The sequence below is a fragment of the Micropterus salmoides genome, unplaced genomic scaffold (genome assembly GCF_014851395.1).
Source record: "Micropterus salmoides isolate LMB-PRFRI ecotype aquatic unplaced genomic scaffold, ASM1485139v1 Ms_hic_scaffold_9, whole genome shotgun sequence".
Lineage (NCBI taxonomy): Eukaryota > Metazoa > Chordata > Actinopteri > Centrarchiformes > Centrarchidae > Micropterus > Micropterus salmoides.
In genome coordinates this window covers 7,149,642-7,177,160 of record NW_024044681.1, presented here as the reverse complement: position 1 = coordinate 7,177,160, position 27,519 = coordinate 7,149,642, and the positions used below count along the sequence as shown (strand labels likewise).

General features: G+C 39.0%; 1 protein-coding gene across 3 annotated transcripts in view; it reads left to right on the top strand.

Annotated features, from left to right (window-relative positions):
- Positions 1 to 27,519, top strand: part of LOC119895858 (stromal interaction molecule 1-like) — a 49,254-nt gene that overhangs the window by 10,533 nt on the left and 11,202 nt on the right. For all 3 annotated transcript variants that reach the window (XM_038709235.1, XM_038709233.1, XM_038709234.1), the window contains exons 3-10: positions 2,331 to 2,461; positions 2,546 to 2,660; positions 7,917 to 8,028; positions 10,895 to 11,010; positions 11,168 to 11,342; positions 24,291 to 24,468; positions 26,543 to 26,710; positions 27,324 to 27,424. In XM_038709235.1, coding sequence (XP_038565163.1) covers positions 2,331 to 2,461; positions 2,546 to 2,660; positions 7,917 to 8,028; positions 10,895 to 11,010; positions 11,168 to 11,342; positions 24,291 to 24,468; positions 26,543 to 26,710; positions 27,324 to 27,424 — 1,096 coding nt within the window. The remainder of the gene's footprint in view (positions 1 to 2,330; positions 2,462 to 2,545; positions 2,661 to 7,916; positions 8,029 to 10,894; positions 11,011 to 11,167; positions 11,343 to 24,290; positions 24,469 to 26,542; positions 26,711 to 27,323; positions 27,425 to 27,519) is intronic.

Below are 27,519 nucleotides of genomic sequence, written 5' to 3'. Positions count from 1 at the left end.
CAGGTCGTCATGGTAGCGACTTGTCAATCAGCATTTAGCCCCGCCCTAAAGCCTCCCCTGCTTCTTGGTCTCTGTTCCTCTAAATGGGACCATAATTTACTAAATGAACATCATGCTGTGTTGAAGAAGACTTGAAACTAGCGACTGAGACCAGAAACTCATCAGGAAAGAGTTTACTGAGGGAATAAATCAGCTGAGAGGTAGAAACATTTTCTCAGAGACTTTTGTAGACGGGTTTCTTGTATACAAACACTACTGGATGCGCAGCCAGGAGGCGAAAATGCTTCGGTAGCTGTTCAGAAGACTGTAATCAACGTAGATTAGGCATTGTTTGTAAATTCTTGTTGACTCAGTAATAAACTGCCATTTCAGGGTTGGATCAAAACCGACGCCTTCAGAAAAAGAGACAAAGCGTAGTTATTTGTGAGACGCCCCTAGAGAAACATTCAGGTGGCAGCTTCTCGAGTTCAGCCGACAAGATACGGTCCGGCCTGCAGCACCTCAGGCCACGACTATTGGCTGTCTGCTCCGCACATGTGATTCTACCACACACGTGTGAACGTTGCACTTTAAGGCAGCCAGCAAGTTTTAATTTTAAACCTTTTAAACAGTGGTTCTCAAAGTATGGGCAAAAAGGGGAATCATTTATTTCAGCTGGCGTCTCAGCCATGAATAATGGTTGTCTGGCCGGCTGTTGGCTGTGATGCAGTTTAGTTGTAGAAGAAGTTGTTTTCATGGCGCTCAGCTGTTTCCATGTTTGGAAAACAGCTGAGCGCCATGAAAACAACTCCTACACACACTCCTACGTCTTTGTGTTAAACCTCAGACCTCCTGCTACGTCTCCGCCTCCCGTCCAGACTGAGACGTTGAAGTCTGAAAACGCCGCTGACCCCGTTTTGGTTTTAAACTCCGGGGCAGCGTGTTAGTGCTGACAGGTGAAAACATCTGTTTCCCGCCGCCACAGTCTCTTTGTCCTCCTGTGTTACATTCAGTAACAGCCAATCAGATTACATTTATTCATTAAGCGACTTACAGCTGCTGTACATGTCAGAGGTCGCACGCCTCTGGAGCAACGAGGGGTTAAGTGTCTCGCTCAGGGACACGATGGTGGATTTTGAACCCGGGTCTCTCACACCAAAGGCATGTGTCTTATCCACTGTACCACCACCCACAGTCCATGCAGAGAAATCTCTGCTTCTTCACCGTCGCTGCTCTTCGTTCGTCTCCAGTAGAACTTTCTTCAGACAGTCTGCTTCCTGTTCACACCGCACATGCTCAGTGTGCGTGTACGTGATGTGAGGTTTTGTCGTTTTAGATCTTTATTGTCATCTTTATAGTAACAAATAAAATATATAGACGCAGATCAGCCTCCTCACCTGCACACACACCTTTACTGAAGTCACATTCATTTCCTGGAGACTCTAAAATCAGTTTTACTCTCAAATGTGTCCCTGAAGGTAGCATAGACCCCCCCCCCCCCCCCCCCCCCCCACACACACACACACACACACACACACACACACACACAGCTGAGCGTTCATGCGGAGACTCTCAAGACGTCCTGGTGGTTGAAATGACCAAATGTAGGCATGAATGAAGTTTCTCGCTCCGATCTGTTTAAACATCTGATCCGTTGTCATGACGACCGCATCGGCAGCGAGATAAGCGGGGTTGATGGATGATCGTGGAGCGCTAGCTGCTAACTGAGGCTAGCAGGAAGTGAGAGGCTGCTGCTGCTTTGTGACTCTGAATCAGTCAGTGAGGTTTGGTGGAAGAGAAACCTGGAACCTGTTTATTAAGTCTTAAATTAAACCCATCAAATCCTGTAAAATATTCAGACTACGTTTATGAATCTACATCTTTGCAGGAACATCTTTGTGTTTTTTAGAAAATAAATATCATCCCACAAAGAATCACTTGAGCAAGTTGAGTTTACTTTTTGTTTTTTAGTTCCAGAAGTTTCCCTTCTGAACAACACAGACAGATTAATATCGTGGAAAATTAATAATTTAATTCAAAAAGTAAAAACTTTCATAGATTCATTACACATGAAGCGAAATATTTCAAGCCTTAAGTTTTAATCTTGATGACTCCAGCATTTTTAGAATAAATAAATGAAAACACAGAGACGTCGACCTGAGACGAGCTCTGATCAGCTGATTAACTCCTGCAAAGGTTTCCTGAACCTTTAATCTCTCAGTCCGGTTCTGTTTCCCACCATGTTCTAATGTTTTGAGATGCACCTGGAAATTTACCTGCAACAAATACTTTTCTTTCGTCACGCTGTGCTGAACTGTGCCAGTAAGGTGTGCCGTGTCCCTGTGTTGTAGATCTGTGTGTGATAGACCGGCAGCTCTGCCAGGATGAGAACTCCCTGCTGAGCTTTGAGGCGATCTGCAGCATCCACAAGCTGATGGACGACGACGCCGACGGGTCGGTGGACGTGGCGGAGACGGACGAGGTGAGACGAGAACCTGTGTGTGTTGTCCTGTGGAGCGGCGGCGCTCGAACTGTCTGATGACGGAAAGTCATGTTGCGTCCACAGTTCCTCAGGGAGGATCTGAAGGATCACGACTCCAAAGCCAAACACAGCAGCTTCCACCGAGCCGACCTGCACATCAGCGTGGAGGACATGTGGGCCGCCTGGAAGAGCTCCAGAGGTGAAGTTATCTTTCATCACGTCTGCTGCTGCTGCTGCTGCTCTGAATGATTATAACAACTGCGATGTTTGTTAGTAACGTTGAGCGCTGTGAAGGAGCCGCTTTGGGCTCTGGGTGACTGTTAACTAATCAGCAGGTTGATCCACAATGAAAAGCTGCAGTCTGAAACTGAACAGCTCAACAACTACAGCAGCTTATTCTCACATACTTTTCCTGCTTTAATACTTTAAGTCCTGATTATACTCGCATACTTTTACTGTTTGAAAGTTTTAATGGTGCCAGTTTAACAGAATATAAACAAATATAAAGCGTGAGGTGACCAGATGTTGGGAGTAAGGCGACAGTGAGGTTTTGCTTGTTGCTGTAGCGCAGTAATATAACACATTACTTATAAAATGTCAGTAATATTAAACCCTTTATAATCTCAGTAACGTGTTACAACACATTTTAACACAAGATTAAGTGGTGTTTTTTTTTAATAATTCACCAACACTGAGAAACATTCTGGCACCAGAAATAAACTCTGTAGGAGTAAAAATGTTATTTCCTGTTTCTGGAGCTTGTTAGTTGAGATTGTTTGTGCAGGAGCTGGGCTCCTCTGAGCTGTGACGTGTTGGGTGGTCTCCAAAACACTGATATCATGGTGTGACGATCCGCCATGAACATGATTTATTATTCTTTAAAAACATTCACTTCACGCCAGATTAGGGCTGCACAATTAATCGATTTATTGATTGAGATCTTAGCTTCCCACAATTAAATGAACATGATCTACGGTAATGTCTGTCATCCGTACGTCACCGAGGCTGCAGAGCGTTGTGTGGAGAGCGCCGGGCAGAGCGGGGGAGTGAAAATCTGTAGGCCGGCTGAGAGCTGCTAAACGTGGGGAGAGGAGCAGGGAGCAGCGCTGCAACCTTTGGACAAATAAACAACCGTAGTCGGTCAGATTCTGCTCTGACAACTACACTGTTTACCCGCGGGAGGAGCTCGGAGTTAACTTTTATTAAATTAGCTTTTTACTTTAGTTTTTGGGATTACAACGTTGATTTATCTTCACTGGAGCTTCTCAGCAGCTTCCGTTCACATCCGGCTCCACTGTTGTTGTTAGCGTCGTTATATAAAACCAGACAAAACTGGACGTTACTTGGAGAAAAGAAAGCGAGGAGGTTGAACTACCTGGTGAATTCAGAAAACATGTGTCTGTCAATTTATTCCAGCTGTCGTTGTACTTTACTGTGAACAGGTTAGCATAGCATAGCCCTGATCGAACCGAACTCCATTCAGAAAACAAACATTTTAGAAGTTGCTGTCTTGCTGACAGACCTGACAAAGCATCAATTCATATGTTTAACAAATCTGCATCATATTGTAGTTATTTCGGCATCAGTTTGATCCGTTTATTGCTATTTAATCACAGCAAAATGTTTACTTTGGTTCTGAGCAGGAAGTCAGACACAGAACAGCAAAGAGAATCCGGTCAATTTTCAAAATAAAACACCTTGTGCAGACTCTCGACCATAAATCAACAAAAACACAGTTAAAACAGACAAAAAGAACCATTTATCTACATAACCTACTTAATCATAGAGGAAGCACAAAAAGCAAACGCTGACTACCAAATCAACAAAGTCTAAACATGTCAGCAAAATCAGGCAACTCCAACAGCCGGCACCTCAGAGGTTCTCCTTTTCCCGAAGTGCCGACTGTTGCAGTACGTTGCGGAGATGAATGCAACGTGTCTGGTAACTTCCTGTTGCCGACCGCAGACTGCACGCGAGGCCAGGGACGGAGACACCGACGCACAAGTATAAATGCATGGCTACGTGCGTAGTTTACCGATTTCCTTTCCTGGTCAGAGAAGCTGCTGTCAGAGCATCCCGATCGATCCTGTCGGGACATTTAAATAATCAGTGAAGTTGGGGCGCCAGCTACAACCTTTCTGCAGAAGGTTAAAAGATCTGCGGAAATATCTGCGATCTGCACATCACTAGAACCCACCTATGCAGCACATCTTACTGTCTGAATAATGCTTCCATTAAATAGCAGTGACAGGAACTCAGTAGTGGAAAGTATTAAAATTCAGAGACCGAAATATTGTAATATAACTAATTACACTCGGACGACAGTTACCAGTGATCTATAATGTGGAACACGTTGGTAGTAGGTTGCCCAACACTGACTGTAGTGTAAGTTAGAGCTGAAGGAAAAAAGCTTTCACGAAGCAGAGTCTGCATGTCGAGGGAGAGAAGCTTCAACACAAACATCAGAAGTTATTCAGTAAATCACATCTGGAGGGAGATCTGAGGTTTCCTCAGAAGAGAAACACACAGAGAAGCAGCATTTATTTCCTCTGCGTTTTTATTATGAGGAAACCTCAGAAGTGATTCACTGTGAAGATCTTCTTCAGAAAATAAATAAAGTCAAATATGTAAACACGACGACATCTTCACGTCGTCATCTCGGCTCAGAGCACCAGACTTCACTTCACGAACCACGACTTTAAGGTTCATGTTGTCTTAAAGACGTCGGACTGTAAAATTTATCTGCTTTATACAGACAGGAAGCAGAGAAGGGAGGGAGGAAGGAAGGAGGGAAGTGAAAAGGGGAGATTAGAAAGAGTGGAGGGAACGAGACTCAAAGACAGTAAAGGAATATAGAACGGGCAGAGAGGAAGCACTGACGCCAAGAAGGAGAAAAGGTAAAAAACAAAGTGAAGACAGGAGAGAGGAAGCGAGGAGGGAACGAAAAGAAGAATGTTTGAGTGAAAAAATAAAATCCTATTTTTGGATCCACTTTATTTTCCAGCTCAATTTGTCACCGTGATGATGCAAAAAAAGACCGACGAAGAACAGCTGTTTATTTTAAGACTGAGGACGTAAGAGCAGAACATCACAGCTGTTCTCCTTCAGAACACAGAACATCACAGCTGTTCTCAGTCAGAACAGCAGAACCTCACAGCTGTTCTCCGTCAGAACAGCAGAACCTCACAGCTGTTCTCCTTCAGAACACAGAACCTCACAGCTGTTCTCAGTCAGAACAGCAGAACCTCACAGCTGTTCTCCTTCAGAACACAGAACATCACAGCTGTTTTCCTTCAGAACAGCAGAACCTCACAGCTGTTCTCAGTCAGAACACAGAACATCACAGCTGTTCTCAGTCAGAACAGCAGAACATCACAGCTGTTCTCCTTCAGAACACAGAACCTCACAGCTGTTCTCAGTCAGAACAGCAGAACATCACAGCTGTTCTCCTTCAGAACAGCAGAACCTCACAGCTGTTCTCCGTCAGAACATTACAGCTGTTCTCAGTCAGAACAGCAGAACCTCACAGCTGTTCTCAGTCAGAACAGCAGAACCTCACAGCTGTTCTCCGTCAGAACATCACAGCTGTTCTCCGTCAGAACAGCAGAACCTCACAGCTGTTCTCCGTCAGAACAGCAGAACCTCACAGCTGTTCTCCGTCAGAACAGCAGAACCTCACAGCTGTTCTCAGTCAGAACAGCAGAACCTCACAGCTGTTCTCAGTCAGAACAGCAGAACCTCACAGCTGTTCTCCGTCAGAACATCACAGCTGTTCTCAGTCAGAACAGCAGAACCTCACAGCTGTTCTCCGTCAGAACAGCAGAACCTCACAGCTGTTCTCAGTCAGAACAGCAGAACCTCACAGCTGTTCTCCTTCAGAACATCACAGCTGTTCTCCGTCAGAACAGCAGAACCTCACAGCTGTTCTCAGTCAGAACACAGAACATCACAGCTGTTCTCAGTCAGAACAGCAGAACCTCACAGCTGTTCTCCGTCAGAACAGCAGAACCTCAAAGCTGTTCTCCTTCAGAACAGCAGAACCTCAAAGCTGTTCTCCTTCAGAACAGCAGAACCTCACAGCTGTTTTCAGTCAGAACAGCAGAACCTCACAGCTGTTCTCCTTCAGAACCTCACAGCTGTTCTCCTTCAGAACAGCAGAACCTCACAGCTGTTCTCAGTCAGAACAGCAGAACCTCACAGCTGTTTTCAGTCAGAACAGCAGAACCTCACAGCTGTTCTCCTTCAGAACATCACGGCTGTTCTCATTCAGAACATCACAGCTGTTCTCAGTCAGAACATCACAGCTGTTCTCCTTCAGAACATCACAGCTGTTCTCAGTCAGAACATCACAGCTGTTCTCAGTCAGAACAGCAGAACCTCACAGCTGTTCTCAGTCAGAACAGCAGAACCTCACAGCTGTTTTCAGTCAGAACAGCAGAACCTCACAGCTGTTCTCAGTCAGAACATCACGGCTGTTCTCATTCAGAACATCACAGCTGTTCTCAGTCAGAACATCACAGCTGTTCTCCTTCAGAACATCACAGCTGTTCTCAGTCAGAACAGCAGAACCTCACAGCTGTTCTCCGTCAGAACAGCAGAACCTCACAGCTGTTCTCAGTCAGAACAGCAGAACCTCACAGCTGTTCTCCTTCAGAACATCACAGCTGTTCTCAGTCAGAACAGCAGAACCTCACAGCTGTTCTCAGTCAGAACAGCAGAACCTCACAGCTGTTCTCCTTCAGAACAGCAGAACCTCACAGCTGTTCTCAGTCAGAACAGCAGAACCTCACAGCTGTTTTCAGTCAGAACAGCAGAACCTCACAGCTGTTCTCCTTCAGAACATCACGGCTGTTCTCATTCAGAACATCACAGCTGTTCTCAGTCAGAACATCACAGCTGTTCTCCTTCAGAACATCACAGCTGTTCTCAGTCAGAACAGCAGAACCTCACAGCTGTTCTCAGTCAGAACAGCAGAACCTCACAGCTGTTTTCAGTCAGAACAGCAGAACCTCACAGCTGTTCTCAGTCAGAACATCACGGCTGTTCTCATTCAGAACATCACAGCTGTTCTCAGTCAGAACATCACAGCTGTTCTCAGTCAGAACATCACAGCTGTTCTCCTTCAGAACATCACAGCTGTTCTCAGTCAGAACAGCAGAACCTCACAGCTGTTTTCCTTCAGAACAGCAGAACATCACGGCTGTTCTCATTCAGAACATCACAGCTGTTCTCAGTCAGAACATCACAGCTGTTCTCCTTCAGAACACAGAACATCACAGCCGTTCTCAGTCAGAACAGCGAAATATCACAACAGAACATCAGGACATGACTGAAGCAGAGCTGATTTGTTTACTTCTGCAGTGGTTAGTTATAGGTTATTGATCGGTGACCTCTTGCAGTGTGAAACTATCTGAAGTGACTTTATTAACTGGATGCTGTTGTGCTGTGTGTTCAGTGTATACCTGGACGGTGCAGCAGGTGGAGGACTGGCTGCTCGTCAGCGTGGAGCTTCCTCAGTACGCAGAAACCTTCAGGAGACACCAGCTAGACGGAAAGGCCTTACCCAGGTAACACACACATATTTATACCCAGGTAACACACACACATTTTATACCCAGGTAACACACACACATTTTATACCCAGGTAACACACACACATTTTATACCCAGGTAACACACACACATTTTATACCCAGGTAACACACACACATTTTATACCCAGGTAACACACACATTTTATACCCAGGTAACACACACACATTTTATACCCAGGTAACACACACACATTTTATACCCAGGTAACACACACACATTTTATACCCAGGTAACACACACACATTTTATACCCAGGTAACACACACACATTTTATATCCAGGTAACACACACACATTTTATACCCAGGTAACACACACACATTTTATACCCAGGTAACACACACACACATTTTATATCCAGGTAACACACACACATTTTATATCCAGGTAACACACACATTTTATACCCAGGTAACACACACACATTTTATACCCAGGTAACACACACATTTTATATCCAGGTAACACACACACATTTTATACCCAGGTAACACACACACATTTTATACCCAGGTAACACACACACATTTTATACCCAGGTAACACACACACATTTTATATCCAGGTAACACACACACATTTTATACCCAGGTAACACACACACACATTTTATACCCAGGTAACACACACACATTTTATACCCAGGTAACACACACACATTTTATACCCAGGTAACACACACACATTTTATACCCAGGTAACACACACACATTTTATATCCAGGTAACACACACACATTTATACCCAGGTAACACACACACATTTTATACCCAGGTAACACACACACATTTTATACCCAGGTAACACACACACATTTTATACCCAGGTAACACACACACATTTTATACCCAGGTAACACACACACATTTTATACCCAGGTAACACACACACATTTTATATCCAGGTAAACACACACATTTTATACCCAGGTAACACACACACATTTTATACCCAGGTAACACACACACATTTTATACCCAGGTAACACACACATTTTATATCCAGGTAACACACACACATTTTATACCCAGGTAACACACACACATTTTATACCCAGGTAACACACACACATTTTATACCCAGGTAACACACACACATTTTATACCCAGGTAACACACACATTTTATACCCAGGTAACACACACACATTTTATACCCAGGTAACACACACACATTTTATACCCAGGTAACACACACACATTTTATACCCAGGTAACACACACACACATTTTATACCCAGGTAACACACACACATTTTATACCCAGGTAACACACACACATTTTATACCCAGGTAACACACACATTTTATACCCAGGTAACACACACACATTTTATACCCAGGTAACACACACATTTTATACCCAGGTAACACACACACATTTTATACCCAGGTAACACACACACACATTTTATACCCAGGTAACACACACATTTTATATCCAGGTAACACACACACATTTTATACCCAGGTAACACACACACATTTTATACCCAGGTAACACACACACACATTTTATACCCAGGTAACACACACACATTTTATACCCAAGTAACACACACACATTTTATACCCAGGTAACACACACATTTTATACCCAGGTAAACACACACATTTTATACCCAGGTAACACACACATTTTATACCCAGGTAACACACACATTTTATACCCAGGTAACACACACACATTTTATACCCAGGTAACACACACACATTTTATACCCAGGTAACACACACACATTTTATACCCAGGTAACACACACACATTTTATACCCAGGTAACACACACACATTTTATATCCAGGTAACACACACACATTTTATACCCAGGTAACACACACACATTTTATACCCAGGTAACACACACACATTTTATACCCAGGTAACACACACACATTTTATACCCAAGTAACACACACACATTTTATATGTACATATCATATGCAGCCTTCGTTCAGCGCTTCATCCAGCAAACCACAGACGGAACAGAAGTGGGCGTAGTCACCGTGACGTCACCTGTTGGTTTGTGGGCTACCGGTTACACTGCAAAAAGTGAGCTCTCAAAAACAAGGGAAAAATAAGCTAAATTATCTGCCAACAGAACAAGAATATTTCACTTGCTACTTAAAGACAGAAAACCGCCTGGTAAGAAGAAATATCTTGTCATACAAAAAGCAATTAAGATAATTACTCTTACTTAGATTTTAGTTTTTGCAGTGTGGAAGCGAGACCGTCTTGGTTAGCAAGGTGCATCTGTAATTCACAGCTTAAAACAAAACGTAGTTACCTAAAAAATTAACAGCCGACTCCCAATACGCTTTTTCAGCGGCGCTGGTTAAATGTACACAGAGCGGCGCCTACGAGTCGCCTCTATCCTGATTGACAGGTCACCATGGTAGAGACTTGTCAATCACAAGGTAGTTCCTGCTTGGTGCTAAACACACGTCTGCATTTATGATTTTCATTTCTGTCCCCCCCACATCCAGCGTCACAGAGTCTAAAAACAGGCTCACTGTAACTGATGTCCTGAAGTTGTTTTGAGCAAACACTAATAATAATCCTAAAACTCCACGTTAAAGCATAAAAGTACACTGATAATGTGTTTGGCGGTGTCGAGGTTTCTAGTTTTAAAGCCTCCTGTGAGTCTCCACGCTCTTATCTCAGATGTCGGAGCGTCTGTGAACGCACCAGTATGTCAGTCTCTGAGGTGTGAACTGCGTAACCACATGACCGTGACAGTGTTTGTTTCTGGGTTTCCACTTCCTGTGGAGGTTAAACTCTACAGCCCGGCTGCTGAAGCTGTTGTTTCTGTATAACTCTGCGTGAACGTCTCCCTGCAGGCTGGCGGTGAAGAACACCACCCTGACTGCGTCCGTGCTGAAGGTGTTAGACCGAAGTCATGCTCAGAAGCTGCAGCTCAAAGCCCTGGACATCGTGCTGTTCGGCCCGCCGCCAGGTGTGTGTGTGTGAATTAATACAGTATATATTAGTGTTTATATATCATACTATAAAAGTACTGTACAGGTGTAGTGTGTGTATATGTACATATGTCTGTCTGTCTATATCTGTTTGTATCTGTGTATTGTGTATTTATATTCCCTGTGTGTCTTCAGGCCAACAGTACTGGTGGAAGGATCTTGTTCTGGGTGTGTCCATCCTGATGGCGCTGGGCGGCTGTTGGTTCGCCTACGTCCAGACCAGGAAGTCCAGAGACGACCTGGGCAAGCTGATGAAGGACCTGGAGGGTCTGCAGAGGGCCGAAGAGAGCCTGATGGACCTGCAGGAGAAGTGAGTCTGACTCATCTCACTACTGTTACTACTACCACTGTACAAAACACTATGAGGAACTGCTACTAATACTGCGATATTTAGACAAGTTAAAATGATTCAGGAGGGTGTAACGCACAGGTATGTTCGCTCTTGACCAATCACGTGATCCCAGGTCTGAAAGAACAGGTCTCATTTTGCTGTGAGTTACAATAAACGGATCAAACTGATGCCGAACTAACAACAACATGATGCCGATTTGTTAAACATATGGATTCATGCTTTGTCGGGTCTGTAAGCAGGACAGCAGAACAACAACTTTTAAAATACTTGTTTTCTGAATGGAGTTTGGATCGATCAGGCCTGTGTTTGTGCTAACTTGTTCATAGTAAAGTTCAACGATAGCTAGAACAAAGTAACAGACACATATTTTCTGTACTTACTGGTAGTTTAACTTCCTCTCTTTCTTTTCTCCCAGCAGCCTCCAGTTTTGTCCGTTTTTTTATATAAATATGAAGTAGTAGTATCACAGGGCTCGAGTTGAAAATGTTCAATGCCTTTGTGTCGCCCGACAGGAAACCGCGTCTCTCTTCGTCTTTGCTTTGACTTTGCATTTAATCGCGCTGCCCCCCAAAGCTAGCTTGTCGTTTGAAAGCACAGTAATGAACTCTGCAGCCTCTAGAGGGCGCTGGCAGGAGTTCTCCCTGTTTCAGTCCTGACACTCCAGGTCAAAGGTGCATACAAGTGGTCTAAACTCGTTTCTAACTCGTGATTCACTGAATCAGGTCTCACCGTTAAAACATAGGAACCGTCTCGGCGAGTAAAGACTGTCGTCCAATCAGGAAACAACCAGCTACGTAAACAGGACGTGAACACAGAACACAGAAACTGTGTTTGAGTCGCTGAAAGATGAATATGTGTAAATGTATTAGTTTTTATATCTTTCAGCGCACACAAATCAGAGTTAGGAGAGTTCATGTATCCGAGTTGTACTGCCAGGTCCTGACTCGAACCGGCGACCTCAGGTACGTGAAGCGGAACCGGCGACCTCAGGTACGTGAAGCGGTCGCTAGTGCGTCTCTTAAGGCGTCGGGGAGTGAGGTTTTACTCTGCACAGCCTCGCTGGCTACCGTTACATTAATACAGTTTAGAATGAGAGGAAAGTATGTGGTTGTGCTAAGCTAACTGGCGCCAGCTTTATTTGCCAAGCGCGTGAACACATGTCGGGAGGGTGACTCCGGCTGTTCTCAGTGTTTCATTTACGGGAAGACAGAAACAGACGTGCAGCTAAAACAACAAGCTGAACAAAGATCAACACAACGTTTATACATTCAAGCAGTTGGACATACAGTCTCTCACAAAGTGAGTTCACCCCTCACATGTTTGTAAATATCTGATTATATCTTTTCATGTGACCACACTGAAGAAATGACACTCTGCTCCAGTGTAAAGTTGTGAGCGTGCAGCTTGTAGAACAGTGTAAATTTGCTGTCCCCTCAAAATAACACATCACACAGCCGTTAATGTCTAACGTGTACATTAATTGATAAATTTAAGAGCATCATAAAGAATGTGGTGAAGCAGACGTGGTTGTTTTTCTTGAGAGGCCAGTGTGTTTGAATAGATGTGTTTTTGTGTTGTTTTTGTTTGTTTTTGTGAATTTTGTCATGATTGTGTGTAGCTTTTTAATATGGTGTGTTTATGGATGGCTGCTACCTTGGCCAGTTCTTTATTTTTGATCTCTTTATTTTACTTCCTGGTAAAATAAAGGTAAAATACATTTTTAAAAAAGTTTCAGGTCAGAGAGTCGACCGCGCTCCACATTACCTCAGCTCAGATATTAGCATGCTAACGTTAGCTTTGTCAGTTAGCTAACAACAGCTCCACCTGCAGGTAGTGACTGTGAATAACCTGTACGTGAGGACTAGTGATGATCAGCGGTGGACGTACAGATACCCTTCCTCAGTATTACTCCACTAAAAGAAGAAGTCTTCAATTTAAATTTCTGCTTGAATCAAAGTGGAAAAATACCTGCTTTAAAAAATACTTAAGTGTGAAAAGTAAAAAGTAGAATAGTTCTGTGTGTCTGTTACTTCAGTAAAAGTACTAATACCACACTTTAAAAAATACTTTGTACAAGTAAAAGTCCTGCTGTGTAAATGTTACTACAGTAAAAGTACTCAAAGTCCTGTCACTGTTGTACTATTAAATATCAGATTCTTCCTCCTCCTCATTAAAGTAAAGCAGGATGTTGCTGCTGCAGCTCATTCTGAACTGTTCAGTTTCAGACTGCAGCTGATGGTTCTTTTCATTCTGGATCAACCTGCTGATTATTTCCTCCATCGATCCACTGATTGTTTTGGTTGGTAAAGATTCTGTCGTCACAGTTACCCAGAGCCTTCACACCGCTCGCTCTGACTAACAGTCCAAAGATCAACGTTATTACAAATAAATTAAATTAATCCAAAGGAAAAGCAGCAAATCTTCACATGAAATGTTTTTAAATGTTTTAAAGCATCAAAGTTGTTTCCAGTTAATTTCCCTGTCAGCCTAATAATCCTGTCAGCTGTACTTGTATAAACTGTTGGAGTTTAATTTATAACAAAACATCACATTTTATAAAAATCTGACTTTGTAAAGTAACTGAAGCTGTCAGATAAATGTAGTGAAATAAAAATACAAAATCTCCCTCTGAGCTGGAGTAGAGGGAGACAGCGTGAAAAGAAAATACTCCAGTAAAGTACAAATATCTCTAATTAGTACTTAATTATTGTGTACCGATGACGTCTGAACAGCTGCTGCAACGACAAATTAAAACCAGACTCAGTGTGTAGATTTTATAATTTTATAATTACATGTAATTAACGTCAAACTGCGCCTGAGCTGCAGGAAATCGTGTGTGTGTGTGTGTGTGTGTGTGTGTGTGTGTGTGTCGGTCTCTGCAGAAGCTTTGTGTCTGAAGTCCTTATATGGTCAGAGAATAACCAGCAGCTCAGTCTGCACACGCACACACCTGCATGTACAAACACACACAGTGACGTGTTTTTCTTCTCCTACTCGCTTCTCTTTCCTCCAGCAACCACAGCTGAATGTACTAGTAGTACTGTTGTTATGTGGTTACTACTACATGTACAGAAGTGTCGGTACAGTTACTGATAGAGAAAATCCATCAGCGTGACGACACATTCAAGTGTTCAGATCTTCTGCAGGGAGGCAGTCGGTCCAGGTTAGCGGGTGACACAGAGTGCATTTTCACTCCCGTCCCGTTTATTTATACAAAAATTGGAATAGTGAGATTGACTTCCATCACGTGGGAATCCCATGACACCTGAGATCTGTGTTTTTACAGGTGAGGCAGCTTCTGCAGGAGCCCTCTTCATATAAAGACGACAGAAAGTAGCTGCTGAGGAGCAGCCGTCTGTGTCATGTAGGTCCACGGGGATGAGGACTAGGGGTGTGAATCAATACGGGTCTCACGATTCGATATCATGACGCGTCACCTGTAGGGATGGGAATCTCTGAGCACCTCACAATTCGATTACGATTATGAGGGTTACGAAGCGATTGTTTAAAATGATAAGGATAAGGATTACTTTGAAAAAGAAAGTATCTGTAAAAATCCAACCATGCAGCTATTTAACTTTACTTCCTATAAATGTGGCTAACGTTACACAGCATTATTAGTATTACAATGTTATAAGAGCATTATACTACATACCGCTACTAATAACGATATAATAACGCTTTATTATATCGTTATTAGTTATTACAGCGTTATTACAGTGTAATTAGTTATTACAGTGTAATTACACTGTAATTAGTGTTATTATATCGTTATTAGTTATTACAGTGTTATTATATCGTTATTAGTTATTACAGTGTAATTACAGTGTTATTAGTGTTATTATATCGTTATTAGTTATTACAGCGTTATTACAGTGTTATTATATCGTTATTAGTTATTACTGCGTTATTATTGCGTTATTACAGTGTTATTATATCGTTATTAGTTATTACAGCGTTATTACAGCGTTATTACAGCGTTATTAGTTATTACAGCGTTATTACTGCGTTATTTCTGCGTTATTGCAGCGTTATTACAGTGTTATTATATCGTTATTAGTTATTACAGCGTTATTACTGCGTTATTACTGCGTTATTATATCGTATTATTACTGCGTTATTACTGCGTTATTAGTTATTACTGCGTTATTACTGCGTTATTACTGCGTTATTAGTTATTACTGCGTTATTACTGCGTTATTACTGCGTTATTACTGCGTTATTACTGCATTATTACAGCGTTATTACAACGTTATTACAGCGTTATTAGTTATTACTGCGTTATTACAGCGTTATTAGTTATTACAGCGTTATTACAGCGTTATTACTGCGTTATTACTGCGTTATTACTGCGTTATTACAGTGTTATTATATCGTTATTAGTTATTACAGCGTTATTACTGCGTTATTACTGCGTTATTACTGCGTTATTAGTTATTACTGCGTTATTACTGCGTTATTACTGCGTTATTAGTTATTACAGCGTTATTACTGCGTTATTACTGCGTTATTACTGCGTTATTACAGCGTTATTACAGCGTTATTACTGCGTTATTAGTTATTACTGCGTTATTACTGCGTTATTAGTTATTACTGCGTTATTACTGCGTTATTACTGCGTTATTACTGCGTTATTACTGCGTTATTAGTTATTACTGCGTTATTACTGCGTTATTACAGTGTTATTATATCGTTATTAGTTATTACAGCGTTATTACTGCGTTATTACAGCGTTATTAGTTATTACTGCGTTATTACTGCGTTATTACAGTGTTATTACAGTGTTATTAGTTATTACAGCGTTATTACTGCGTTATTACAGCGTTATTACAGTGTTATTATATCGTTATTATATCGTTATTAGTTATTACTGCGTTATTACTGCGTTATTACTGCGTTATTACGCTGTAATAACTAATAACGCAGTAATAACGCAGTAATAACGCAGTAATAACGCAGTAATAACGCAGTAATAACGCAGTAATAGCGCAGTAATAACGCAGTAATAACGCAGTAATAACGCAGTAATAACGCTGTATTACTGCGTTATTACTGCGTTATTACTGCGTTATTACTGCGTTATTACAGCTTTATTACTGCGTTATTACTGCGTTATTACTGCGTTATTACTGCGTTATTACTGCGTTATTACTGCGTTATTACTGCGTTATTACTGCGTTATTAGTTATTACAGCGTAATAACGCAGTAATAACGCAGTAATAACGCAGTCATAACTAATAACGATATAATAACGCTGTAATAACGCAGTAATAACGCAGTAATAACGCAGTAATAAAGCTGTAATAACGCAGTAATAACGCAGTAATAACGCTGTAATAACGCAGTAATAACGCAGTAATAACGCTGTAATAACTAATAGCGCAGTAATAGCGCAGTAATAGCGCAGTAATAGCGCAGTAATAGCGCAGTAATAGCGCAGTAATAGCGCAGTAATAACGCAGTAATAGCGCAGTAATAATACGATATAATAACGCAGTAATAACGCAGTAATAACTAATAACGCAGTAATAACGCTGTAATAACGCTGTAATTAGTTATTACTGCATTATTACTGCGTTATTACAGCGTTATTACAGCGTTATTACTGCGTTATTACTGCGTTATTATATCGTATTATTACTGCGTTATTACTGCGTTATTACTGCGCTATTAGTTATTACAGCGTTATTACAGCGTTATTACTGCGTTATTACTGTGTTATTACAGCGTTATTACTGCGTTATTACTGCGTTATTATATCGTTATTACTGCGTTATTACAGTGTTATTATATCGTTATTACTGCGTTATTACTGCGTTATTACAGCGTTATTACAGTGTTATTATATCGTTATTAGTTATTACTGCGTTATTACTGCGTTATTACAGCGTTATTACAGCGTTATTACTGCGTTATTACTGCGTTATTAGTTATTACTGCGTTATTACTGCGTTATTACTGCGTTATTACAGTGTTATTAGTTATTACAGCGTTATTACTGTGTTATTATATCGTTATTAGTTATTACAGCGTTATTACAGCGTTATTAGTTATTACTGCGTTATTACTGCGTTATTACAGCGTTATTACAGCGTTATTACTGCCTTATTACTGCGTTATTACAGCGTTATTACAGCGTTATTAGTTATTACAGCGTTATTACAGCGTTATTACTGCGTTATTACAGCGTTATTACTGCGTTATTACTGCGTTATTACAGCGTTATTACTGCGTTATTACTGCGTTATTACAGCGTTATTAGTTATTACTGCGTTATTACTGCGTTATTACTGCGTTATTACTGCGTTATTACAGCGTTATTACAGTGTTATTATATCGTTATTAGTTATTACAGCGTTATTACTGCGTTATTACTGTGTTATTACAGCGTTATTACTGCGTTATTATATCGTATTATTACTGCGTTATTGCTGCGTTATTGCTGCGTTATTACTGCGTTATTACTGCGTTATTACAGTGTTATTATATCGTTATTAGTTATTACAGCGTTATTACTGCGTTATTACTGCGTTATTATATCGTATTATTACTGCGTTATTACTGCGTTATAAGTTATTACTGCGTTATTGCTGCGTTATTACTGCGTTATTGCTGCGTTATTACTGCGTTATTGCTGCGTTATTGCTGCGTTATTACTGCGTTATTACTGCGTTATTACTGCGTTATTACTGCGTTATTACTGCGTTATTAGTTATTACTGCGTTATTACAGCGTTATTACAGTGTTATTATATCGTTATTAGTTATTACAGCGTTATTACTGCGTTATTACTGCGTTATTACAGCGTTATTACTGCGTTATTACAGCGTTACTGCGTTATTACTGCGTTATTACTGCGTTATTACAGTGTTATTAGTTATTACAGCGTTATTACTGCGTTATTACTGCGTTATTATTGCGTTATTACAGTGTTATTATATCGTTATTAGTTATTACAGCGTTATTACTGCGTTATTACTGTGTTATTACAGCGTTATTACTGCGTTATTATATCGTATTATTACTGCGTTATTACTGCGTTATTACTGCGTTATAAGTTATTACAGCGTTATTACAGCGTTATTACAGCGTTATTACTGCGTTATTACTGCGTTATTACTGCGTTATTACTGCGTTATTACTGCGTTATTACTGCGTTATTACTGCGTTATTAGTTATTACTGCGTTATTACTGCGTTATTACAGCGTTATTACTGCGTTATTACTGCGTTATTACTGCGTTATTAGTTATTACAGCGTTATTACTGCGTTATTACAGCGTTATTACTGCGTTATTACAGCGTTATTACTGCGTTATTACAGCGTTATTACTGCGTTATTACAGCGTTATTACAGCGTTATTAGTTATTACTGCGTTATTACAGCGTTATTACAGTGTTATTATATCGTTATTAGTTATTACAGCGTTATTACAGCGTTATTACTGCGTTATTATATTGTATTATTACTGCGTTATTACTGCGTTATTACTGCGTTATTAGTTATTACAGCGTTATTACAGCGTTATTACAGCGTTATTACAGCGTTATTACAGCGTTATTAGTTATTACAGCGTTATTACTGCGTTATTACTGCGTTATTAGTTATTACTGCGTTATTACAGCGTTATTACAGTGTTATTATATCGTTATTAGTTATTACAGCGTTATTACAGCGTTATTACTGCGTTATTATATTGTATTATTACTGCGTTATTACTGCGTTATTAGTTATTACAGCGTTATTACAGCGTTATTACAGCGTTATTAGTTATTACAGCGTTATTACTGCGTTATTACTGCGTTATTAGTTATTACTGCGTTATTACTGCGTTATTACTGCGTTATTAGTTATTACTGCGTTATTACTGCGTTATTACAGCGTTATTACTGCGTTATTACAGCGTTATTAGTTATTACTGCGTTATTACAGCGTTATTACAGCGTTATTAGTTATTACAGCGTTATTACTGCGTTATTACAGCGTTATTACTGCGTTATTACAGCGTTATTACAGTGTTATTATATCGTTATTAGTTATTACAGCGTTATTATTGCGTTATTACTGTGTTATTACAGCGTTATTACTGCGTTATTATATCGTATTATTACTGCGTTATTACTGCGTTATTACTGCGTTATTAGTTATTACAGCGTTATTACAGCGTTATTACAGCGTTATTACAGCGTTATTACTGCGTTATTACTGCGTTATTATATCGTTATTAGTTATTACAGCGTTATTATTGCGTTATTACTGTGTTATTACAGCGTTATTACTGCGTTATTATATCGTATTGTTACTGCGTTATTACTGCGTTATTACTGCGTTATTAGTTATTACAGCGTTATTACAGCGTTATTACTGCGTTATTACTGCGTTATTATATCGTTAGTTATTACAGCGTTATTACAGCGTTATTAGTTATTACGGCGTTATTACAGCTTTATTACAGCGTTATTACTTATTACAGCGTTATTACAGCGTTATTACAGCGTTATTATATCGTTATTAGTTATTACAGCGTTATTACAGCGTTATTACAGTGTTATTATATCGTTATTCGGTATAACAGCGTTATTAGTGTTATTATATCGTTATTAATGTTATTATATCGTTATTAGTTATTACAGCGTTATTACAGCGTTATTAGTGTTATATCGTTATTAGTTATTACAGCGTTATTACAGTGTTATTAGTGTTATATCGTTATTAGTTATTACAGCGTTATTACAGTGTTATTATATCGTTATTCGTTATTACAGCGTTATTAGTGTTATTATATCGTTATTAATGTTATTATATCGTTATTAGTTATTACAGCGTTATTACAGCGTTATTACAGCGTTGTTAGTTATTACAGCTTTATTACAGCGTTATTACAGTGTTATTAGTGTTATTATATCGTTATTAGTTATTACAGCGTTATTACAGCGTTATTAGTTATTACGTTATTACAGCGTTATTAGTTACTACAGTGTTATTAGTGTTATTATATCGTTAGTTATTACAGCGTTATTACAGCGTTATTAGTTATTACAGCGTTATTACAGCGTTATTACAGCGTTGTTAGTTATTACAGCTTTATTACTGCGTTATTACAGTGTTATTAGCGTTATTATATCGTTATTAGTTATTACAGCGTTATTACAGCATTATTAGTTATTACGTTATTACAGCGTTATTAGTTACTACAGTGTTATTAGTGTTATTATATCGTTAGTTATTACAGCGTTATTACTTATTACAGCGTTATTACAGTGTTATTAGTTATTACAGCGTTATTACAGCGTTATTAGTTATTACAGCGTTATTAGTGTTATATCGTTATTAGTTATTACAGCGTTATTTCAGCGTTATTAGTTATTACAGCGTTATTAGTTACTACAGTGTTATTAGTGTTATTATATCGTTAGTTATTACAGCGTTATTACAGCGTTATTACTTATTACAGCGTTATTACAGCGTTATTACAGTGTTATTACAGTGTTATTAGTTATTACAGCGTTATTACAGCGTTATTAGTTATTACAGCGTTATTACAGCGTTATTAGTTATTACAGTGTTATTAGTGTTATATCGTTATTAGTTATTACAGCGTTATTTCAGCGTTATTACTGCGTTATTAGTTATTACAGCGTTATTACAGCGTTGTTAGTTATTACAGCTTTATTACTGCGTTATTACAGTGTTATTAGCGTTATTATATCGTTATTAGTTATTACAGCGTTATTACAGCGTTATTAGTTATTACGTTATTACAGCGTTATTAGTTACTACAGTGTTATTAGTGTTATTATATCGTTAGTTATTACAGCGTTATTACAGCGTTATTACTTATTACAGCGTTATTACAGTGTTATTAGTTATTACAGCGTTATTACAGCGTTATTAGTTATTACAGCGTTATTAGTGTTATATCGTTATTAGTTATTACAGCGTTATTTCAGCGTTATTAGTTATTACAGCGTTATTTCAGCGTTATTAGTTATTACAGCGTTATTAGTTACTACAGTGTTATTAGTGTTATTATATCGTTAGTTATTACAGCGTTATTACAGCGTTATTACTTATTACAGCGTTATTACAGTGTTATTACAGTGTTATTAGTTATTACAGCGTTATTACAGCGTTATTAGTTATTACAGCGTTATTACAGCGTTATTAGTTATTACAGCGTTATTAGTTATTACAGTGTTATTAGTGTTATATCGTTATTAGTTATTACAGCGTTATTTCAGCGTTATTAGTTATTACAGCGTTATTTCAGCGTTATTAGTTATTACAGTGTTATTACAGCGTTATTAGTTATTATATCGTTATTACAGCGTTATTACAGCGTTGTGTTATATAGTTATTAGTTATTACAGCGTTATTACAGTGTTATTAGTGTTATATCGTTATTACAGCATTATTAGTTATTACAGCGTTATTACAGTGTTATAGTATTAACAGCATTATTACAGCACTATTAGTTATTATAGCTGAACAACATACTGTTAGCTTTCCTGCGTTATTACTGCGTTATTATATCGTTAGTTATTACAGCGTTATTACAGCGTTATTAGTTATTACGGCGTTATTACAGCTTTATTACAGCGTTATTACTTATTACAGCGTTATTACAGCGTTATTAGCGTTATTATATCGTTATTAGTTATTACAGCGTTATTACAGCGTTATTACAGTGTTATTATATCGTTATTCGGTATAACAGCGTTATTAGTGTTATTATATCGTTATTAATGTTATTATATCGTTATTAGTTATTACAGCGTTATTACAGCGTTATTAGTGTTATATCGTTATTAGTTATTACAGCGTTATTACAGTGTTATTAGTGTTATATCGTTATTAGTTATTACAGCGTTATTACAGTGTTATTATATCGTTATTCGTTATTACAGCGTTATTAGTGTTATTATATCGTTATTAATGTTATTATATCGTTATTAGTTATTACAGCGTTATTACAGCGTTATTACAGCGTTGTTAGTTATTACAGCTTTATTACAGCGTTATTACAGTGTTATTAGTGTTATTATATCGTTATTAGTTATTACAGCGTTATTACAGCGTTATTAGTTATTACGTTATTACAGCGTTATTAGTTACTACAGTGTTATTAGTGTTATTATATCGTTAGTTATTACAGCGTTATTACAGCGTTATTAGTTATTACAGCGTTATTACAGCGTTATTACAGCGTTGTTAGTTATTACAGCTTTATTACTGCGTTATTACAGTGTTATTAGCATTATTATATCGTTATTAGTTATTACAGCGTTATTACAGCATTATTAGTTATTACGTTATTACAGCGTTATTAGTTACTACAGTGTTATTAGTGTTATTATATCGTTAGTTATTACAGCGTTATTACTTATTACAGCGTTATTACAGTGTTATTAGTTATTACAGCGTTATTACAGCGTTATTAGTTATTACAGCGTTATTAGTGTTATATCGTTATTAGTTATTACAGCGTTATTTCAGCGTTATTAGTTATTACAGCGTTATTAGTTACTACAGTGTTATTAGTGTTATTATATCGTTAGTTATTACAGCGTTATTACAGCGTTATTACTTATTACAGCGTTATTACAGCGTTATTACAGTGTTATTACAGTGTTATTAGTTATTACAGCGTTATTACAGCGTTATTAGTTATTACAGCGTTATTACAGCGTTATTAGTTATTACAGTGTTATTAGTGTTATATCGTTATTAGTTATTACAGCGTTATTTCAGCGTTATTACTGCGTTATTAGTTATTACAGCGTTATTACAGCGTTGTTAGTTATTACAGCTTTATTACTGCGTTATTACAGTGTTATTAGCGTTATTATATCGTTATTAGTTATTACAGCGTTATTACAGCGTTATTAGTTATTACGTTATTACAGCGTTATTAGTTACTACAGTGTTATTAGTGTTATTATATCGTTAGTTATTACAGCGTTATTACAGCGTTATTACTTATTACAGCGTTATTACAGTGTTATTAGTTATTACAGCGTTATTACAGCGTTATTAGTTATTACAGCGTTATTAGTGTTATATCGTTATTAGTTATTACAGCGTTATTTCAGCGTTATTAGTTATTACAGCGTTATTTCAGCGTTATTAGTTATTACAGCGTTATTAGTTACTACAGTGTTATTAGTGTTATTATATCGTTAGTTATTACAGCGTTATTACAGCGTTATTACTTATTACAGCGTTATTACAGTGTTATTACAGTGTTATTAGTTATTACAGCGTTATTACAGCGTTATTAGTTATTACAGCGTTATTACAGCGTTATTAGTTATTACAGCGTTATTAGTTATTACAGTGTTATTAGTGTTATATCGTTATTAGTTATTACAGCGTTATTTCAGCGTTATTAGTTATTACAGCGTTATTTCAGCGTTATTAGTTATTACAGTGTTATTACAGCGTTATTAGTGTTATTATATCGTTATTACAGCGTTATTACAGCGTTGTGTTATATCGTTATTAGTTATTACAGCGTTATTACAGTGTTATTAGTGTTATATCGTTATTACAGCATTATTAGTTATTACAGCGTTATTACAGTGTTATAGTATTAACAGCATTATTACAGCACTATTAGTTATTATAGCTGAACAACATACTGTTAGCTTTCCTGCTCAGCTTCCAAACCGCAGTCTGAAGAGGAGAAGTTAGCCTGTGCTGAATGATCATGTGACCATTTAGTAGTTTTGTCCGATGCTGCACTCCCACCACCCTTAATGAGGAGGATATTAACCTCCTGTAATGAAACACAGAGCACCGGGAGAAGCTGTCTGAAGGTGGAGGTGTCTGCAGAGACCGTCACTTTCTCTAGTGTGTTCAGGTTTGTTTTTAACCAGCTGTGTTGGTGGTGTTGTTCCTGCCAGGCTGCAGAAGGCTCAGGAGGAGCAGCGCTGCGTCCAGGTGGAGAAGGTGAAGGTGGAGGAGGAGCTGAGGAGCGAGATCGACTCGGCCAAGCAAGAAGCTCAGCGGCTCCGAGAGCTTCGAGAGGGAACCGGGAATGAGAGGAGCCGGCAGAAATACGCAGAGGAGGAGCTGGATCAGGTAGACGACTCCATCAGGTCACCGTATTATCGGTATATGTTTCACAGGTGATCAATAAATGATGAGCAGTAAGATTTGTCTGTAGCTCAGCGCAGGACTCACAAGGGCGAGCATCAGGAGGATCACATGACAGACAAGAGGCAGCTGAAGCGTACTTTAAAAACAAACTGATCAATCAGAATCACTGGAGAAACAGGCAACACAAAACACTGGCCGACTAACTTTAATGAAAACTAACGAAATAATAAAAACTAGGTGTGGCAAAAAAAATAAAACGAAGCTTTAGAAAAAAACGATAACTGAAAGTAAAAATACAGAGTGAATGTCGTTTTTGGCGTACATAACCCTGGGATTTTCGGTGGATATGAAATCTATCTTCCGATTTCTTAGCTGTGCCAGTCTTGAATCCACGCCCCTCGACTTACAATGAATAAAAACAAGCAAACCAGCTTTAATAACTGAACTGAAATTGAAAAGTCAAAACTAAATAACACAAAACTAATGAATACCTTGGTCGGAACATATTATCGGCCCAAATGATCGTGCAGTGTGACGGGTTTACAGACAGATTCTGAAGGTCGCTGATTGGATCAGAGGCTCCCAGAGCTTAAAGCGTCACCAGCGTGTTGTGACAGTTTCCCTTTTGTGGTTCAGTTTTAGTAAATATAAAAAATATCAAATAAACACCCTCACACTGAACGATTTAACAGTTCGATAAGAAGAAACTTCACTAAAAAGTTCAGCAACAACATTAAACATCAGAATAAACACAATGCAACCAACCCTAGTCTGAAGTCACGTTTGATCACGTGAGATTCTGTGAGATGCCGAGTTGGGCAGGACAATAAATATAAACAATAATTATCGTAATACAATTTTTTTTTCAATAACAATAAAACAAATGTTCAATGAGTATTTAATAAATGTTTGATTTTATTCACTTGAATCATACACGAATTAGGACTTAATTTTTTATTAAGATGTTTATTGTGTTGAGGAAAAAGGACTGAAAAAGCTTTTACTTAATTTACTCGTGCATATTTAATGACAAAGATTTTATCGTCATTGATTTGAATCTTCTACCTCAGATGTGTGAAGTGATCTGCTGTTTGGCCTCAAGTGTTCTGACCATAAAGAAAAGTTTAAACCACAATTAACCATCAGGTTTCTTCAACTTTCACTCAGGAGCAGAAATCAGCCTTTAAACTCGAAAGAAATAACGATTTGATATTTATCGTGATAATTAGGGCTGGGCGATATGGCCAAAAATGTTATCACAATAAAAACATTTCATATCATTCAATATCGGTAATCAGCATGTATATCACGAGAATATGTTGAAAACGCTTGATGCCAAACAGTGGATCACTTCACAAATCTGAGGTAGGTAACAATTAAAACAGTTTTTTCTGTCTTTTAATCTTTTTCAGTCCCTTTTCCTCAACAAAATAAATAATGTAACAGAAGAATTTGGTGCTAATTTGTTTGTGATTCAAATGAATTAAACCAAATATTTACTGACGATATATTGAACATTTATTATATTGTTATTGAGGAAAATTATATTGCGATAATTATCATTATTGTTTTATTGCCCAGCACTAGTGATAATTATCGATATCGAAAGATATGAAATGTTTTATCGCGATGACATTTTAGGCCTCATCGTCCAGCCCTAATCCCACGTCTGTGGAACTGCCGCTCTGAAACCGTTTAGTATAAACGCAGAGTGTGTGGTCCTGAGACGGGACTGAACCGTTTTAAGATAAAAAAAATTTGTCGTTAAGTCTGTGGGATCCCATGTTTTTAACATCACTATAGATCTGAAGATCCTCTAGTGAGCAGCAGAGATGAAACTCTTTACGTTTCACAAGAGCAGATTAGAAAAGCCTCATCCGGGGGGACGATGTGAGAAACTGAGCTCACAGAATAAAAAGATTATTTGATCATGTGATGATCTGCCCTCACCTCTGTTACTGTCCCAAAAGGAAAGATTTTTGAGGTCCATGAAAATATCCTGGACAGGAATTAACTCTGAATCCTGTGTGTGTGTGTACATATATATATATTGTAGGTGCGTATGGCGTTGAAGAAGGCGGAGAGGGAGCTGGAGTCGCGGGCTCACTGGGCGCCACCGGAGGCTCTGCAGAAGTGGCTGCAGCTGACGCATGAGATCGAAGTTCAGTATTACAACATCAAGAAACAGAGCGCAGAGAGGCAGCTGCAGCAGGCCAGGGAGGGGGTGAGGACAGAACACACTGATCACGGTGATCATGGTGGTGGTGATGGTGAGGATGAGGATGGCGGTGATGGTATTGATGATGATGGTCGTGATGGTGATGATGAGGATGGTGGTGATGGTGGTGGTGATGATGAGGATGGTGGTGATGATGATGATGGTGGTGGTGATTATGAGGATGGTGGTGATGGTGGTGGTGATGATGAGGATGGTGGTGATGATGATGATGGTGGTGGTGATTATGAGGATGGTGGTGATGGTGGTGGTGATGGTGATGATGAGGATGGTGGTGATGATGATGGTGGTGGTGATGGTGATGATGAGGATGGTGGTGATGGTGATGAGGAGGATGGTGGTGATGATGATGATGGTGGTGGTGATGATGAGGATGGTGGTGGTGATGGTGGTGATGGTGATGATGAGGATGGTGATGATGATGGTGGTGGTGATGGTGATGAGGAGGATGGTGGTGATGATGGTGGTGATGGTGAGGATGGTGGTGATGGTGGTGATGGTGATGATGAGGATGGTGGTGATGGTGATGATGAGGATGGTGGTGATGATGATGGTGATGGTGATGGTGAGGATGGTAATGATGGTGATGATGGTGTTTCAGGCTGAGAAGATCAAGAAGAAGAGGAGTTCTCTGTTCGGGACATTTCATGTGGCTCACAGCTCCTCGCTGGACGACGTCGACCACAAGATCCTCGCCGCCAAGTGAGTGACTTTTTGTTCTCGCTCCCTCTCCTCACTCCCACTCGCTCCACCACCGCTGCTCTTGCTCTGGATCGTGTGTTTACAGATGGAAACGA